This window comes from Monopterus albus, unplaced genomic scaffold, assembly GCF_001952655.1.
Source record: "Monopterus albus unplaced genomic scaffold, M_albus_1.0 scaffold4.1, whole genome shotgun sequence".
Taxonomy (NCBI): Eukaryota; Metazoa; Chordata; class Actinopteri; order Synbranchiformes; family Synbranchidae; genus Monopterus; species Monopterus albus.
This window is the reverse complement of record NW_018127884.1, coordinates 1,569,527-1,589,038: the sequence shown is the minus strand read 5'-3', so window position 1 is coordinate 1,589,038 and position 19,512 is coordinate 1,569,527. Positions and strand designations below refer to the sequence as shown.

Below are 19,512 nucleotides of genomic sequence, written 5' to 3'. Positions count from 1 at the left end.
GACTGCATCTCTGGAGCTCAGCTACAGTCATCTTTGGGTTCTTCTGTACCTCTCTCACCAAGGCTCTTCTCCCCTGATAGCTCAGTTTGGCCGGACGGCCAGCTCTAGGAAGGGTTCTGGTCGTCCCAAACGTCTTCCATTTAAGGATTATGGAGGCCACTGTGCTCTTAGGAACCTTAAGTGCAGCAGAAATTTTTTTGTAACCTTGGCCAGATCTGTGCCTTGCCACAATTCTGTCTCTGAGCTCTTCAGGCAGTTCCTTTGACCTCATGATTCTCATTTGCTCTGACATGCACTGTGAGCTGTAGGGTCTTATATAGACAGGTGTGTGGCTTTCCTAATCACATCCAATCAGTATAATCAAACACAGTTGGACTCAAATGAAGGTGTAGAACCATCTCTGGGATGATCAGAAGAAATGGACAGCACCTAAGTTAAATATATGAGTGTCACAGCAAAGGGTCTGAATACTTATGACCATGTGATATTTCAGTTTTTCTTTTTTAATAAATCTGCAAAAATGTCAAAAATTCTGTGTTTTTCTGTCAATATGGGGTGCTGTGTGTACATTAATGAGGAAACAAAATGAACTTAAATGATTTTAGCATATGGCTGCAATATAACAAAGAGTGAAAAATTTAAGGGGGTCTGAATACTTTCCGTACCCACTGTATAATCAGGATAATCACCTTTATCGGCCACGTATGTTACACACAAGGAATTTGTTTCTGGTACAGAACCGATGGCAGCCATTTGTGGTGCCAACTCAACCGATGGTTCTAACCATCGGGGCAACGGGAGGGTTCAGTGTCTTGCCCAAGGACAGTTAGACACGTGGACTGCAGGCGGATTCGAACCTTCAACCTTCTGGTTAGGAAACGACTGCTCTACCCACCGCACCAACGCACCCTTTTTGTGTGTGTCTACGCTACTCTCATCCATTAAACTGACCTCTCTAACCAGGTTCAAGGATTTTATTGTCAATTCACCATATGTGCAGGAAATACAGAAAATCGAAATACTGTTTCTCTCTCACCTAGTATTGGGTGCCATAACATTTAGGAACTAAAATAGAATAAAAATAGAATAGAACTGGATTAACATAATTAGGATAAATCTAAACGGTACAGCCAATAAGCTGTGGCTCAAAACCGTGTACTGTCAGTGACAGTAGCATAGGAGATTGTCAGATGGTTCAGCATCACCAGGGCGTTGGTGATGAGGTGCAAATAGCATATAAGGTATACATAGACAGCAGTGCAAATGACCAACAGCACCAGCTATCCCAGCAAAAAAAAAAAAACAGTCAGCAGCAGATTTACATGTAATATAACAGAAGGTAAAACAGCAGATAGTTTTTTTTTTTGTTTCCACAACAGTCAGCAGCAGATTAACCTGTAATATAACAAAAGGGGGAATGTATGTGCAAACAGCAGGGGTAGTCTTTTTATATCTTTTTATGTTCTGTGGTGGGTTACGGTCCAAGGGCAGAAGTAGGTATTATGAGGTAGTGAGCGGTGTTCAGCATCCTCACAGCCTGGTGGATGAAGCTGTTTGTAAGTCTGGTGGAGTGGGCCTGAAGACTCTGATACCTTGTCCCTGAAGGAAGGAGTCTGAAGTGGGAGTGTGTGGGGTGGAAGGTGTCATCAGCTATGCAACCAGTCAAGTGAATACCATATACAGCACACCATTGCACTTTATCCTCTTCTTACATTTTGAACTGTGCATGGATTACAGAGATTATAATTTCATCCAAGTTTGCCTTCTCAGAATAGGTTTACAGAGTCATTACTGGTTTTTAACACAGTATGATATGCATACATCAAAATTCTACATTTCACTGAAAAGGCCCCTTAACATTCAGGATGCTGGACTTACATAATAGCCCAACTGAGAGCCATTAAAAGCCATTTTTCATTATCACCTCTAAGGCAACACTGGGAGTAGACAGCACTACAGTCACACTGAGTGGCAGGCCACATGGAAAACCATAATCTATAGCCAAAAGGTTTCAAACAGAAACATATTTCATGTTAATTACTGCCTGTACTATATATATTGCACATGGTATCTTTGGAAATTAATACCATTCAGTTATCCCAAGAAGCTGATTCAAGCTGATTCCAACCTAAAGCTTAGAGACAGTGGCTTGTGTCTGAAAGTCCCTGGTTCAATTGCCAGACTAGCAGAATAAATCTGGTGCAATAAATCACCAACTACTCAAGGACTGTTAAGTGGCCAAGAGATCAGACTGCATTACACTGAGCAGCTTCCATGTGTGACTGAGTCTAAGTGTGTAAGCATGTAGCAGGGAATTCCAGGAAAAGGGAGCACATCTGAAACCTGAATAAAGGTATTTTTAAAAAATCATTCCTTCATCATTCTGTACAACCCTCAATTACTATTCTACAAGTTTCACTGCCTGGCTGGACCTAATTACACTAGCCACTTTGTTAAGGTGCCCTTTTGCTCCATCTGTTCAATGCATGTGTGCATAGGCTCAAACATGCATGCACACACACACACACACACACACACACGAAGTAAAGCACTTCAGGCAGACAAAGGCAGGTCAAGGTGCACTTTCCCATCTGGATATGCCTTTGTCTATAAGAATAGTTAAACATCTAACCCACCAATCAAGTGTGGCATTAAGAGAGACACTGTGACTCCAAGTGGTCAGATGACACAGAGTATGGTACACCCATCCAAATCTTCGATATGGCAAATTCTCCAACCCAGTAATGGCCTCTAACGTTTTGCCTGCACATCATTAAAACACAGGGTTTAAGATGACAATTTATATGCATGTATGCACGAGTGCATTATGTGTGAAAGCTGGAGAGTGAACACTGTGTTCAGGAACAGAAGCTTCTTGCAATAATCTGTCACTTTAATGAAAAGCTCTCGGGCTGTATGTGATGTGTGGATGATATATTATGACCAAATGCAGATAAATCAGCAACTTCTACAGTTGCACTTTCAAAAAAAAAAAAACAAACAAAAAAAAAAAAAAACTGACATCTAGTATCAATTCACATAGATCTAGGAAGGAAAGCAACCATGATCTTCCTTTTGTCTTGAGCTCACAGAAATGATTTAATAACCTCTTCTTTTACTGCTTATGTCATGTCTAGGGTAAAGCAACAAGGCCAGAAAGGAGATAAAGCACAGACAAAACAAAGTCAACAAGTAAATAATAAACTTCAGAAGGATGTGAAGCTTTGTCCCGTAAATGACATTAATATGAAAAGAGAGAAATGTAAAAGAGGGATGAAAACACACATATGCAATATGCAGGGTACAGTAACCTGCTGTGGAATCCACATATCACAGAATATAAAAGCCCCAATCAAAAATGGCAAGCATCTAGCAGCTGAACCCACTAGTTGAGCCTTAGAAATATACAGCAGCTGACTCTTACTGCTTCCATCAATGTCTCACATGTGAGCACAGAAGCGACAGAGGAGCTGAGAGGAAACCAACTTCATTTTTATCCTACTTTTTCTCCCCAGTTTTGTCTTAATCATTTCCTCACCACAATCTCGGAAAGACACTGTGGGCTGAGTCTCAAATTAAGTCTATTAGTCATTTCCGACTACCATTTGCACCTATACCTGAGCCATTTCAAGTCTGTGCTGAAAAGCTGCCTGCATGAACCAATGATCCAACATTATATACAAAACATAAATTCAGAAAGAAGGGTCATAAAATTGATTCGACCAGTAGATAGCACACAGGATCTCCAATAACTAGAGGCTGGCTTTTAGGGTGAAAACCATAACACTTTCAAGTGCAAGTAAGGAAAAATAACTCCCGTTTCCATTTGGTTAAGGGGTTCACTGACTTTGTGAAGTGACCTTTACATCAATTTTAAGCTCTAGTTCAGAGCTATATCATACATGATAATTGTTAGGTCAGGCGACACTAAAGACATCTAAAGTAATTGCTCCTAAAGACAGAGACATTTACCCCTTCACAGATTCTGCTCCTCACCACATTCCCATAACGAATCATTCCAGTCCAAGGGCGTTATAGTACACACATACACTCCTATGTGCCATCTTACAAACTTAAGAGGCTCCTGCTCTCTGTCAACACAGTGACTAAAAGCGTGCCGTTATGTGAATGTCCTCAACATGCATGTGCACATACCAGCCTGGGAGTCAGGGTGGCTGTGATGAGAGCTTGCAAAGATGGCTGAAATGACCAGACAGTGCCTGGAGAGATGTTTTCAGAAGGACACAGTTTAAAAGCTATGGCTGCTTTATAGATTCAATAAGTCTCTTACACCTGTGTGGCTAACCACCATCGATCTATCATTCTGTGGAGCCCAATCCAATTTAGAGTGCCGAGGAGCCCTAGAGTCCCACAGCCTTATCCTAACCCAGGCCACAGCCATCCACAAAGCCTGCTTACCTTCATCCCCTGAAGTCTGTGAGTGTGTCTGTGTACTTTTATGTATATGTGTGTGCTGAGAGAGACTGCAGACCAAGCTGAACACCTTAGCTGCTGGCTCATGTTAAAGTGTGCTGAGCCAATTTATGAGTAGGGGAGGAGAGGAGATGAGAGACAGAGGAAATGGAGAAGAATTCAGGGAGCCTAACTTAACCCAAAGAAGAAAAAAGAAGGGAAGGAACGACGTGTGCCCCTCATGTGCATTGAACAGTGGAGTAGACAGGCCAGAAATTTTTATCCTATTTTCTATTGCATCGCACTCATCATGGCTATGAAGCACTATAGCCATAATCAAACTACTCTGTGGTCTCATCACACTCTACCAGCCATCTGATTTGTTTCTGTAGACAAGAGACCGCTGCACTTGATTGAATCTTTCTTGGTGCAAAAGCTTAATAGCAACATGCAGGTTCAGATTGACCATTCAAATCTTTCCCCTTCACTACTAATTACAGTATCTTTGGACACAGATGTTTCTGTTTTAATTCTCTTTGCTGCTTCACTGGAGTGTAGAAATCCCCCTGAGATCAATTATTAAAGGGTATTTAAAACTGGGGGAAAGGAGGTGGTAGGGTTGTGTGAAAGTGAAAGCAGCTGTTTAAGTGCTTGTGCTGTTGACTAAACTTCATCACCTCCCAACTAAACTGAAAGCATTCTGTGGGTTTCACGCACTCCGGCGACTAAACCCAAGGCAATTAAGGCCTGAATCTCCTTAGGAGAGAGGGAGGGAAGGGAAATGGGAGAGAACGGGTGAGACACGAGAAGTGGAAAGACTCCATACCAATAAAAGGCAATTATGTTTTGGGAGGGCCATTCAGGCCATGAGAGTCTAGAAGAAGACAGCGGGGATATAGGATGGTAGGGAAATGAGGAGGAGTGTTATTTAGGAGGCAGATGGCAGAGAGGGGGAAATTAAGATGAATGGGCATTGAGAGGGCTGAGCTGGTGCTGGGGCCGGGCAGAGAAAAGTAATTAGCTGTGTTTGCTCTGGGAGGCTGGCAGTAAGTACGAGGCCTGCAGTGACAGGCTACAGCCTTTAGCGTGATAAATCAACAAAGTCATGTCTGAAGCTGCCAGCAGGAGGCATCTGGGCCAGCAACCTTCCAGGACCTTCTTACCTGTATAACACACCATGAAGTCTTTTCACAATATGGACAGTGAACAGCAGCTTTTACACACTGCACTTTATTTTTACCCGGATCCCTTGTTAATACAATTTAGCTCTGGCTTGTTCTGTCTTACATTTACTGACTCTCTCATGCTCTCTTACACACAAAAAGCATCTGAGCCCCCTTTTTCCATATGCAGCCCTCTTTTCTTCCTTATACAATATTCCTTAGTTTGACCCTTACCAACAAGCTCAATTTTTCTTCCTCACACCACTTCTCTCCATTGCTTATGTTACAGCCACCTCTATCTGTCTCTTTCCTCCCACCTTGTATGTCTCCCTCCCCCTCGTCCCTTTCCAATCTAATTTCAGATAAGTTGGAGCAGAACAACAGAGCAAGGCCTTTTATCATTGCCATCAATGATGTGGGTGGATTGAGCGTGAATAATTTTATTCATGTGTGCCTGTACTCAGCCCACTGGGATTTCAATTACAAGTAATAAAAGGTAATACAGTTACAGAGCAATTCTTTAAGTGCTTCTGTAATGATTGTAGAAAACCTTTGACAAGGGAAGAAAGCTGCTGTTTATTTTAACAACAGCAAAGTAAAATATCTGTTCATAACTATTAATCATATAGGACAATTTAATGTGGTATATAATTAGTATCCCATCCGGTCTTCACTCCCAGGAAGTCATACACTTAGACATATGACCCCTTGCCATTTTTACATTAATATATTAACATAGTTTTTAAATGGCAGCACTGAAGTGCATCTGAAATGTTCTAAGATACTTGTAGTTTACACCCAATTTTTAACACATCATTTAGTCTGTATGCTTGATCACACTGCACATGCCTCACTCCTAATGAAAAATAATTCATAGGTCAGCTTTGAGAAAATTAAGACATAAGGCATTTGACTCATACACTGATCTGAACAACAGACATCTGTACTGTAGCTGAACTCAAAATGTCGCAGTCACTGAACAAATTAGGAGCCTTATCAAACTGAGCTGCCAGAACAGCCCACACACTGCTTCCAAATAATCTTGACCCTGCTTCTCTCAGACTCAGCACATGGCACTGCCTCAAGCTGTTTCAGCAATGGCTTTTCACACACACACAAAAGGCACAGACAAGGTCACAAAAAGGCAAAGGGACAACTGAAAAGTTCACTGGACACACAAAAAAGCAGCACAAATAAACAGTCAAGAAGAATTAGCATTATTTGCAAGATGTGTAAAAGGCAAATATCCAACAGCAAATCAAAGGCAAAGCTGCGCATGCTTGAGGTTCTAGCTTTGTGAGTTTTTTTTATTATTTGTTTTATTCTTTACCATGGTTAACGGGCCTGAGAACCTGGCGGAACGAGCTGGGGCTGATCATCTGCTGCTGGTTATCTGTGAGGAGGGCAGTGGACAAATAATGCCAACATGTACAGTGCTAGGAGGGATCAGACAGATGCATAAATGAGATGAAAGAATGCCTGTGAAGTTCATTACCAAGAAATACTATGTTTAAGGGCACAGCTATCAACTCATCCTAAGGATTAATGAGCAATAAATTCAATCCATCTTGGATTCACATCCATCTTGTGTGTGTTCTTTCCATTTTTTTCAAATCCTAGATTTAGAGTTAAAACTTCCAGGAAACAAAGGGAGTGTACTGTCTTTTACAGAGCTCCAAACATCACTAGGTTATAGCAATGTCGTCAGGGTGAGGATTCTCTGGTGTTGTTCTGCTAGCAAGCATGTGAGCAATCAACAAACTAATGTATTTTGCAAATGACAGAGAATGAGAGTGTATAGCACCATGGCATGAAAACCTGTGGATGCATTCAACTGAGTCAGTTTTTAAAAACAAAACACACAAAAAATACACCAACATGAATATGCAAGTGGTGCAAGTTGGCAGCTTTAGAACACAATTCATTATGATTTTTGAATATCTGACTGGACTCAGAACATTGACCTCAGTTTTTTTTTTTTTAGACAATATGTGTAGAAGGTTTTATTGTGTGCTTCTTTGTGTCTAAATGTAGGTAAAGAATAACAGACTCACCTCTGGCTCTTGGCACTCTCTTCCTGCGGTCTCTGAATGCAGCTCCTGACTGTAGGGCTTCCAGCAAACTATCCATCACACCTGTCTCATCATTCTCTGAAAAATCCAGGAAGAAGAAAAATGAGAGGGTGTTAGAAGACAAAGGAGAGGTAAAGAAATAAAATAAAGTGTAGTTTCTTTCAGCGGTGAAGTTGCAACAATTTGGAACTCAGTGGCAGGCCGCATGTAATATGGAAAGGCTTTAACAAGCACCTGTGATATCACATGTAGCGCTGTAGTGCACATGGCTGTAGCTCTATAGTGAAGTCAATTGCCCAAAATGCAATGTAACTTGCTCCAAGAAATCCAGCAACAAGTCTACGGGTTCTAGAAGACAGCATGTGTACATATTGTGGTGTTTGTCACGTTGTGTTATTTACTCATGAATTCGGTATCATGAAAGATATAATCCAACAATAGAGGCAGATGTACAGGGACATGCAGAATGTTGTCAAGTATTTCACAGCATTTACTGCAGAATACTTCTGAGTCAAAATATCAAGTCTTCACTTTGTAGAAGCAAGGGAACAACCAGAATGTAGATATAATGCAGAAAAGAAAAGGCTTTGCAGGTATAACATGTAAATCATGCCCTGTGTTGAAAATCTGGCCCTGACACTGGAGGCAGAATGATGGACCTGGCTTATGATTTGCAGTGAAAACAGCCTCCAGTGCATGAGAAGGAAAACAGATAGCAGGTACATGGGAATGTTCAGAGACAATCGGCACTTTTAATAAAAAGTTTATACTGTGGTTGTCATGCAGATGTGAATTTGTGTGCATAGCCTTTTCAACTCTGCCTCTTTGTTGTCTTTAAATTTTGTCACTGAACTGTCCACTTATAAAGGTACATTTTCACTACTGACACACTGGCATTAATGAGAGGCTTGCAATTAGAGTGGCAGTTTTAATAAAATCAATTGCTGGATGCATTTTCTTGTTGTTTATCAGTTGCATTTTAATGTTTAGTTTAGTGTTCTAGATAGTAGTCTGAAAGTGCATTACAATAAAATTATAAAAAAAAGAAAACAGGAAATAGTATTTGGAAATAAACTGCAAGATGATGTTAGTGCAAACTTTGCGCTTCTCTAATAACAAAACAAAAAAAGTTGAAAAAAGAAAAAAAAAAACACTAATTTGACAGTTGGTGAAAACTTTGCCATCCATGAGTGTGCATGTATTCTTGGCAAGATCTGCATAAGACTGGTCACTGATTTGAAAGTCAGACACATCTGAGTGCTTACTCCTGCCATCTTCAGTTGAATACTATAAGCCTTTCTTATGTTTAACCACTTGGTGATAATTACTGTATATTGCAAACAAAAAATATACACTGAAATTATACAAGATGTAAAAAGGCAGTATGCAAACTGTGGCAACAAAACAGAGCTCGGCTCTGAACTTTTTGTTTGATGTCTTGAGTTCAGTTGCTTTGTGCTGCTTCCCAGAACAAAGGATCATGCCCAACTCCGGCAGTCATGTCACTGTGACAGGATAAGGACAGTGAACATGCAGTGGTGGGCAGGCAAGGCCTTCTCTGCTGGCCTAAACACTATCAGAAGCACTGACCTACATTTACAACCTAAATTCTAATATTTGTTCCATGAAATTGTACTAATTTATTCCCAACAGTCTATTCTCTTCATTTCGTAGTATTTCTCTTGGCTGCACCGCTTCCAGTAAGTGTATGTGGATGTTAGATTTTTTGTCCAATCAGATTTCAAACTCTATGTGTTGCCATGTCAATCTAATCTGCCCAGGGCCTTTAGAATCAGAAGTGCTGGCCCATGTCACTTAAACTGCATTAGCAATGCGACTGTTTCTTTAACCAATCAGATTTCAAATTCGCCCCACAGGGCCAGCTGGCTGGCCCACAATGATGTCAGCATTTTTCTGTCCTCTTATTGGTTGGTCAGAGCAAAACTAGAAAAGGACTTACTGATGGAAGTGAAACGCAGAGATGACCTCCATGAAGATGGATTTAGTATATAAATAAATAGCATCTCTGGTGAGTATGATGCATTTAATTTAAATTTTGTATGTTTTTGTCATGTTATTAAATAAGTATTGATTCTGAACTGCTCTGGATGATGAACCTAGCGCAGTTGCAGTTGTAGTGTAGAGGTTTAGAGTTGTCTTAACTGGGTTTCTTGCTTTAGTAAAAATGGTATTCACCCTCAATATGCGAAATACCTCTCTCTCTCTCTCTCTCTGTAATCCCACGCTAATTATATTGCATTTTTGTATAGTATTGATGGTTTCTATAATTGGTAGTATGGTGGTATTAAGAGGTGAATTAAATCAGGTAAGTCCCCACTGAAGGCTCAGGTACGAAATGCACGGTCTGCCACTGTGAACATGTGTACCGTTTCTGGGGCTGCACAATGTATGGTGCAGTATTCATAATTAGCATTTTTGTCTACATATTTAATAAGAGTGTAGTAATAACAGAGATATTTCATATGTTCAAATACAATTAGACAGTGTGTGCTGTACTAAGCAGGTATACATTAGATTTGTCAGCGCTAGGAAAGTCATTACAAGTTCACTGGCTGCATAGAGGGCAAGCTGTACCCTCAGCTGTGGTGTGACTGCAGGGTCCAACCACTGATTTAGTAAAGGGTAGGAGGACATTGCTCTGATTAAGGTTGTGTGTGTTTTTCTCACTCATTCCATTTCATCTGACAAGTCCCTGTGGAACAATAACACACAGAAAATATATATCCAATTCCCAATTCTATGACTCAGACTAAGACTTTGTGATGCTACCAGGTCCTCTAATGGGCAAAAGGTCATTATATTCCATATTAATGTATTCTGGTAAACATGGGGTCAAACATTCATTAAAGCACACATTAAAAAACAACTGGGTATCACAATCATGTTTTTGTAATTTAGGTGAACAGAAGGAAAATTTCAACATCATCTATGTAAAGTGAAATTAGGGGAATGATGAGTACTGTACACTGTTAGCAGGAGACATATACAGCATTGCCAGAAGGCTGAGCTAGGGCCAGTCGTACCAGCAGTGACCCAGACTGGTCGGTCGGCTTCCCTTAAAAGAAGAGAGCCGCAACGTGCAGATGAGTAATCTTCCAAGTATGATTATATTGCATATATGGGTTTAGATACATGACTTTGAAGTTTATAAACTAATGCAATCTGATACAACAATACAGTAATAAATCCTTCCTTAGTAGAGCTTATGGTTTTGTTCAATATTATATTTATGATCAGCTATGATCATGTTAGAATAAATTAGGCCAAGAGCTCTATTTATATTTTCAGGCCAAATAAATAGCCCTATATATTTATTTTATTGTTCAATTGTTCACTGGGGGACTAGGGACTGTTCATAGTATGACCTATTAAATAAGGAAAAGACAGTTGGCCATGTGGCCACATTAGATGGTAAACTGATATTTTAATTAAAAAACTTTATATTTAGATTGATAGTTATATCAGTATCTACATGTATGTCCAAATCTTAACCATGCATAGAAGTTATGCAATGCAGAAAAGATACTACTCCAGGTAGGCTAAATAATTTTGGTGGAGAGATAAAGGCGGTTCATAAGCCACTACATGCTCAGCCATAACCTTTATTAAGGTGAGGATGTCTCTTAAAGTGTGGAAGTAACTAAGTAATTGTTTTGTAAAAAAACAAATTCGTGAGAATTTCATACAGTGTTTGTGACTGATTTAGTCTACTGTTCCGAGACATGCTTATTGCCAGCTTCACAGGTTGTGACTGAACACACAATTAAAATCAGTTTATCACTAGAAGAGCAGATTACAACTTATATAAATGTTATATAACTGCATGCTCGTCTGATAAAAGTTTTTTTGTAGACCAAAAATATATTATATCATGTTATAAATGGTCTAAACAAAACATACGAGTCAGATGTGAAAGATTTTGCGTATTGAATTAAGTCAACATGAACATGACGATTATCATGCAAGCCTCTCATTTGAGTGTGCAGACCCAGATAGCATTGATCTATTTCATAAACAATTAATGAGGACTGTCAGTGATCAACCTGTTAAGCTTGTCACCTCTGTCAGATGCCTACAAGCTCTGCTCTTCATGTCTTTTAATTTGAGACATTCATGACTCATTAACAACCGCCACAGTCACACTGCACTATGGGGCCTGCAAACTGAAATTTTCATCTTCTTTCACACATACAGTGCCATGCGGCACCATGGTGGGTTTTCTATAAAAACTGCCACTCAGCTTCACAGTACATGGTCTCTTTACAGCAAACCCACATCTACACTGAAGCTCCTGTATTGAGGGCAGGGGGTCCCTGGGGTGGTGGGCTGTGGCTCCAAACCCCGTGCCCAAGGCTTCGACTATAAGCACACACACAGTAGATATATCATGGCCCAGTTCCTCTCCTGCCTGCTTCGATGTGTGCATTTGTTGTGCTTTTCATTTGCAACAGTTGCACTCCTCCTCTGGCTGATATGCACCTAGTTCTTCATCATTACACAAAGCTGAGAGGCAGCACAAATTTCCGTGCAAAACCGGCGCTCTTCAACATCCAAATTTGTCTCCACTGCTGTGGTAATTCATCACAGGCAGCAAGCTTTACATTCCCCACACCACACATAGACACATATACAAAAATACAGCAATCACACAGAAAACAAGCAAAGGGGAGCAGATCAATCTATGGCAACCTCCAGTTTGTGCCTTAGTGTGTAGTACTCTGTTTGACTCCAACCCACAAAAACATGAAACATTTTGTGTGCCTCAGGAGGCAAGGAAAAACGAAACCCACTCAGATCCCCTGCCTCAGGAATATATGGAAGCAAAAACAGTCCAATTTTACACATCAAGCAGAAGAAACTCAGACAGGCTGAGACTGAAAACTGCTTTATGGAGTGTAGACAAGAAGTGCTTTCAGACAACCCAACATTAAATTCATAAAACATATTTATATACTTACGCCCACATGCTCACAAACAGAGAGCGAGAGAGAGATCAGAGACGTCACATGGATGGTAATAGTAATGGATGAGGAACACATGACAGATGAATATTAGTCAAGCTAGTAGCTGTGAAAAGAGTTTAAAACAGCCATTCAGTTTGTGAAAGGTGGTGTTGAGAAGGATGTGGCAAAAGAACAAAGAATAGGGAGAGGAACAAGACAGTGAAGAGTAGTATCCCAGTTCTGGCAGCAGAGCTACTGATTGTTGCTTTGATGTGCACAATTCACCTGCCTTTTTCTATTGTGTTGCATCTGGGATCAGAGCTCCAATGACAGGTGTGCAATGTGCACAGAGACTCTTTTCTTTACTTCCACAAAAAATTAAGACACTCTCACAAGCCACTCTAGGCATCAGTGACGTCTATTTAAAGAATAGAACGAGTGTCTGCACATCTGTTTCGCTGCAGGTCCACAGTAAGCTCCAAGTCCCACATTTTAGTAATGACAGAAAAGAGGAACTGAGCCAATTGAATTCTACTGTGACATGTTTCGTTTGAGTGATCTGCTTCTTGGGGAAAAAACAAAAATAATCTGTGGTTAGATGTACAAATGTATATGTACAAATGTAGTCAGATCAACAAGAAGATGCAAGTAGAATGGAGTTTACTCTACCACAAAACAAAGAAATAAAGTCTGGGAGCAGAATCAAGACAAAGCTGAACCTCCACCTCTGGGAAATGGCTATAGTTATCCTCCTGTCTGTAGCAAAACTTCAATCACCATCTATTTAATCAGAGCCTGTTCAGACTGGCGTTTTCCATTGTCTGGACATGCAGCCTGTCTGTGTATCGATGTCTACCCTCTATTCAGGCCTGGACTAATGCCTTTTACCACTTCACTCAACAGGATGTGGCACTTATCATCAGGACAATGACCTGGTTGTAGCAGTGTGTAGCAGAGGTGGGCCAGAGCAAGGAAAGAAATAGGGTCAATTGGGCTGGGACAGAAGAGCTAAGAGGAGAAAATGCCATGGTTGCGTATAATGAATACAGGCTGACCACTGTGTTCCCTTGGAAACTTAAAAGGCAAATGGTGCAGTAAGACTAGTCAGGCCCCTCTCTCTCCAGTGAATACCATTTGGTCTGGAACAGGGGGTGTTGATCATTCAGTGATGGCTACTTGTTCCCAAGGCTTTCACTGGATGAAGAACAAGGGAATACAAATGACAGACCAGCATTATAACCACCTAATAAAAATTGTAGTGGGTAGAACAGTCGTCTCCCAACCAGAGGGTCGGAGGTTCAAATCTCAGTGCCTGCAGTCCACATGTCAAAGTGTCCTTGTGCAAGACACTGAACCCCCCAAGTTGCCCCTGATGGTTAGATCCATCGGTGTGAGCTGGCGCTGCAGATGGCAGCCTCGGTTCTGTACCAGAAACAAATTCCTTGTGTGTAACATACTTGGCCAAATAAAGGTGACTATCCTCATTATCCTGTTCATCATCTTTTGACCAAGTCTCTGTTGGTGCAGTATAATTGCTGGGGCTTTCCGTGGCACCACAGCTGAAGACCACGCAATAAAATAATCAGATTTTTTAAAGTGATAAATCTATATATTTACAGAGAAACTCCATACAATAAACATTAAAGCAATTCTCTACCTGGGGGTCAGGACTTCCACAAGGGCTATAAAATGACAGCCAAGTAGAAAAAAGGAAAGTCTAAAAATTCCACTGCATAGAAAGAACAGTTTTTTGCATAGTTTTACTGGCTCAGGCCAAGCAGCAGCCTCTGAGGCTGAGAAATGAAGCCAGTGCTGAAGTGTTAAAACCTGCAGTTCCTCAAATGGCCACTTGAGGCTGACTCCCATGTTAAAATGCCCAGTTCCATCCATCTATCCATTATCTATACCGCTTATTCTAAAGAGGGTTGTGGGGGGCTAGAACCAATCCCAACTGACATTGGGCGAGACGCAGGGTACACTGGACAAGTTGCCATTCTATCACAGGGCTGACACATGGACAGACAATCGCACACACCCACACCTACAGGTGGAAGGGTCCTGCCACAGGTGGCTAGTGACTAGCTGTATAGTGAGTTTCACTCATGCTCCAGCTCTTTGCCTATTTTTGGATTAGCCATAGCAGGAGGAGTGAAGCACTAGGGGGACGGCCAGAGCTTCAAAACTGCTCTTCAGAAAACCAATGGGTGAGGTCATGAAAGGTTTGTCCATCTTTTATATACGATGGTTCATGCCTCTAAACTCAAAACAGTAGTGTGGACGTAGCTATTAACAAAATTAACAAACAGATTTTGTGTTGATTCTGACACATTCACACCTCAAAAAACACAAGGGATTAGCATTCAGAAGATATGAGGACATTGTCAGCCAAGGTGCCCAGAGCAACACAGGGAGCCAGGCCACTGTCCAATGGGTTTTAGGAGACACTAGTGCAATCCCAATCACACTTGATTATAACAGTAAAAATTGCTGAGGTATAAACCAAATATTTAAGCACCACTGTAATACTAATGCACAGAGGACATTGTATTGCCTATAGTATTTGAGAACATACAATATCTCACCATAGCTCCTGCTTCACAAAGAGATTTTTCTTTCTCCCTTTTTATGCTCCTCCTATGATTTCAGCATCTTTGCATGCAGGACTGTATTTCTAGCTGTTCTTCTATTTGACGTCTTAATAGTTCATCGCTTGTAGCCATGTAGGGAATGTTTGAGTTAATGCAACAGATTTGTCATATACAAGCCAGGCACAGCTAGAGGAGGAGGGTAAAAACACCTATTCAATCTGAATTTCAATCTCCATAGGGCTCTATGCAAATGCATGCAAGCTTGCAAGCTAATGCTCTCCGTCTCTCAGATTGCCACTGCCACAACACACAGTGCAGATGACAAAATCAAACTGCATATTAAAGTACAGGTGGAAGCAGAGTCTGTGGCAGGTAGGAGAGAGAGGAAAATGAGAAGGAAACTGGAAGAACCTCACCTTCCAGGAATGCTTAAGCAGGCAAAGTTAAAACCAATCCAAATGCAGAGCAGTGTAGCAGGTAAATAAGCTAAAATCCATTTTGATCATTTCCTCAGGGAAACCCTCCCCTTTCCTTCCCCCATGTCTCATTGCTGTGCCCTTCAGCATGATGTGGATGCAGCCTCTCAGGGGCTTTTTAGGGAATTGATGGATAATCAGATGATTACACAGAAAATCTCCATTGAGGACAATCCTCCCTGACAAACAAAGAAAAAGCTCTTTAGTTAATAAATAGGCTGACAGACAGACAGAGTGAAACAGAGTGAGAGAAAGTGAGTAAATCCTGTTCTGGGTTTGCAGCACAATGCCAAATCTCTATCACATAATAATTTCATCCCAACAATCTGTGGATATGAATGTCTATGTGTGCAAAATGTATGTGCATGTGTGTCATACATTGCTAGATTGACTTTTTGGGGATGTCACCAAGTTTGCCTTTAGCTTTATCTTAATTTGAGCATATCTAAATAAATTTCAAGCTCTAGGCATATTTGTATAAGCCTTACTGCCAAAATTTGGCTGAGGTTTATTCTTATGATTTTCTTATTTCTGAAACTACTTTTCTAAAAAAAGAAAGTTTGCAGTGAAACAACTCAACACACAAGTACAGGGGGAAAGAAGTTCAAGCTATCAATCAGAGCAAGTTATAAACACAACACTTAAGACTTACTAAGTTCACATAACAGCACAAATATATAGAGCCAAATAAGTCCCTTTCATTAGTTTACAACATTGAAACAAAATCAAGGTACTGTACTTATTTTTCTCCAATACTGATAAACAGATGCCAGAGTGAAAACAAACTGACAGAAATTCACTATAAATAAGAAACCCTTTATTCTTTATATGATTCACCACATTTAATGCAATATTTAGAAAAGGCAGCAAATACACACCTTCCAGTCTAGCTCAGTTATTAACATTTATACAGTGCAATCTGTCTCTATTCTTTCTTGGGAAGTTGCCCGTGCTCTTTTAAGCTACATGACATTTATGAGTGAACAGCAATTCTCAAGTCCTGCCACAAATTTTTATTGTGGGCTGGATTCTGATTTGGCCATTCTGTGGCATTAACAATGTTGCTCTGAAACCAGTCTGCTGGAAATTAAATTGCTTTCTAAGTCAGAGTTCTTTTGAAGAATGTGTCAAGGTCATTTTGTCTGAAGATTTCTCTACATTCTGCTGCACTGCTTTTAAAACCCTCTACCATCACAATCTAAACAGGGTCTTCTGCAGAGAAGGATCACCCCAGTAGCATCATGCTACTATCAGCCAGAGATGGGGCCTCAAGATTGCGACTTGGACTCAAGTCGCACTTGAGACTTGACTGAGGCCTCAAAAGACTTCAGACTAGACTTGGACTCAAGATTTGGGACTCCTGAACAATCTCTAATTTACCTTTTAGTTTTTTACGGCATCAATATTAAGGGCATGTCCGATGAGCTGAATGTCATTCCCTTTTCCATTATTATTCTTAACTTTACACATGCATGGCATGTGCTGCTACAGATGACTGTAAGCTGCAGCAACACTGTGATCATGGCAAGCACACCTGCAGCTGCTTTGTCTTTTTTTGAGGCACATCAAAATGCACCCGAGCTGATAGGTCAGCCAGTCAATTTGTAATGTGAAAGACAAGGTAACGTTAGCACCTATGGACTGTTAGCAGACATGTTAGCTCAGCTGTTTAACATTAGCTTGTTACTAGCTTTGTAGCTAAGGGACATTAACTTATTAGATTGATGTGTGCTGAACGTTTTGACAAGATGAGCAAGTGTCTGTTTGCTTGCTACATTTGTTCGCATAGAGTGCCGATTTTTCCATGACCACAGAAAAGGCTGGGTAATTAATCATTCACTTTCCGCTGCCACCATCTGCTAGCTAGTATTAAACTGAGGGAGAGACCATATTGATTATTAACACGAGATACAGGGAGGTTACGGGTTTATTGTTGACCATGTAACATTACAGGCTCATTAGGTTACCATTACACTGGTTTTGAGCGGCTACAGCAATGTGTTAATTTACAGTAGATTATAAGATATCATTAGTTGGAGACTCAGTGTAATTACAAAATATGGTTGCACTCAACCTTCATTGAAAAATAGGTTACAGTTATTATTGCATGCCTATAATGTTAGCAATATTTTCCTGTGAAAACAATGCAGTATTCTAAGCAGTATAGATGGCATGCAGCAGATGATAGGATGCTCTTTACAATCATAAGGGACTTGAGACTTGACTTGAACTTGCACCTTAAAGACTTGAGATTCAACTTGGACTCTAGCTCAAAGACTTGAGACTTGACTTGGACTTGCTAAAAATGGCTTGTCAGCCAAGGTGCCCAGAGCAACACAGGGAGCCAGGCCACTGTCCAATGGGTTTTAGGAGACACTAGTGCAATCCCAATCACACTTGATTATAACAGTAAAAATTGCTGAGGTATAAACCAAATATTTAAGCACCACTGTAATACTAATGCACAGAGGACATTGTATTGCCTATAGTATTTGAGAACATACAATATCTCACCATAGCTCCTGCTTCACAAAGAGATTTTTCTTTCTCCCTTTTTATTAGAATAGGTAAAAATGTATGTGTAAGCACTGTACATCTTTCTCTGTCACTCTTACTCCACACCAATTGGATTATATTCAAAAAAGGAACAAACAAAAAAAACCTCTAGGACAGTGGGAAATTTTATCATTTTTCGAATGTGACTTTTTGGCCTGAATTAATGGTACAGGTAGGAGCACTTTTTTCCAGTTATAGGGTCTGACAATACCTGCAGACACAGAGCAGTGCCTCATGTCAACATCTGCAGATCATTCACTGTTAATCAATGGACATTACAAGCCTATTTTCAGATAACCACAGCAGAACAGGGGGTGAGAACACACTACTGGACTAACACACAGTACACAACCTATCCACCAGAACCCTGTTCATTAATTTCAATTGGACAAGACCCTTAATTTGGATGAGCCCAGCACTCTAGCAAACTGTAACAATTCATGGAAGCCCAAACCAGAGTCAAGGGAAAAGGAACAGGTTCGTGCTGTGTTTCAGCCAACAGAGGCCTTAGAGTTTGGTTATACTATAGGCCTATAGCAGTACTTGTGGGCATGGTTCTCTACTGCCACTCTAGCTACTGGAGTCTGCAGGAGTGCTACAGTGGCTGGCATAGTTAAGTTAGCTATAGATGCTGATGCAGGGCTGGGACTGCCAAGCACAACTACTCTGCCAGCCTTGGATTTGGTATTGGAAATAGGTCTGAATGCTGAACAAGTTGCTGGCATCAGCATTGCTCCAAAGGGGAGAGGGGGGAAAAAAACAAACAAACAAACCAGTAACAGATGCTACAGTATGTCGGAATGTCTGAACCTACTTGGTAAATAAAGTTATCATTCAAGCTACATTATGCCTGAGGGCTACAACAATAGGCAGCATTTCAAAAGAATATATCTATGTATATATAGAGGTCTTTGTGAACCAGCATTCAGACCAAAACTGTTTTAAAACAATGCATGAGTCTGCTTTGGTGGGCGCATGTTGCTGCAGGTACCAGTGAGAGATGACAGGAAGTCCAGTTTGAGTAACAGATTCACAAAAATATGAGTCATTACTGTGTCAGTAAAAAGTAGCTACATTACAAAGTAATATATAAAGCATGTGCACTTGTCTTGCTGGATGTTATTTTTGGTCTACAAAAAAAACCTTCTCTATGCACAGCCACTGTAGTGAGAGGCTTTTATCACACAGGTGCTAAGGTTTGTCTGAATGTGGCCTAAAACATCACAGACATCACTGTTCTTGGTAACTTCGTAAAATGCTCTAACGTGGAAAATTATTGC

General features: G+C 40.6%; 1 protein-coding gene across 1 annotated transcript in view; it reads right to left on the bottom strand.

The window, feature by feature from the left end:
* LOC109964526 (protein diaphanous homolog 3) overlaps positions 1-19,512 on the bottom strand; it is a 170,432-nt gene that overhangs the window by 58,083 nt on the left and 92,837 nt on the right. Inside the window, exons 27-28 of the mRNA XM_020607896.1 lie at positions 7,631-7,726; positions 6,907-6,969 (exon numbers count right to left, since the gene is read on the bottom strand). Coding sequence (XP_020463552.1) covers positions 6,907-6,969; positions 7,631-7,726 — 159 coding nt within the window. The remainder of the gene's footprint in view (positions 1-6,906; positions 6,970-7,630; positions 7,727-19,512) is intronic.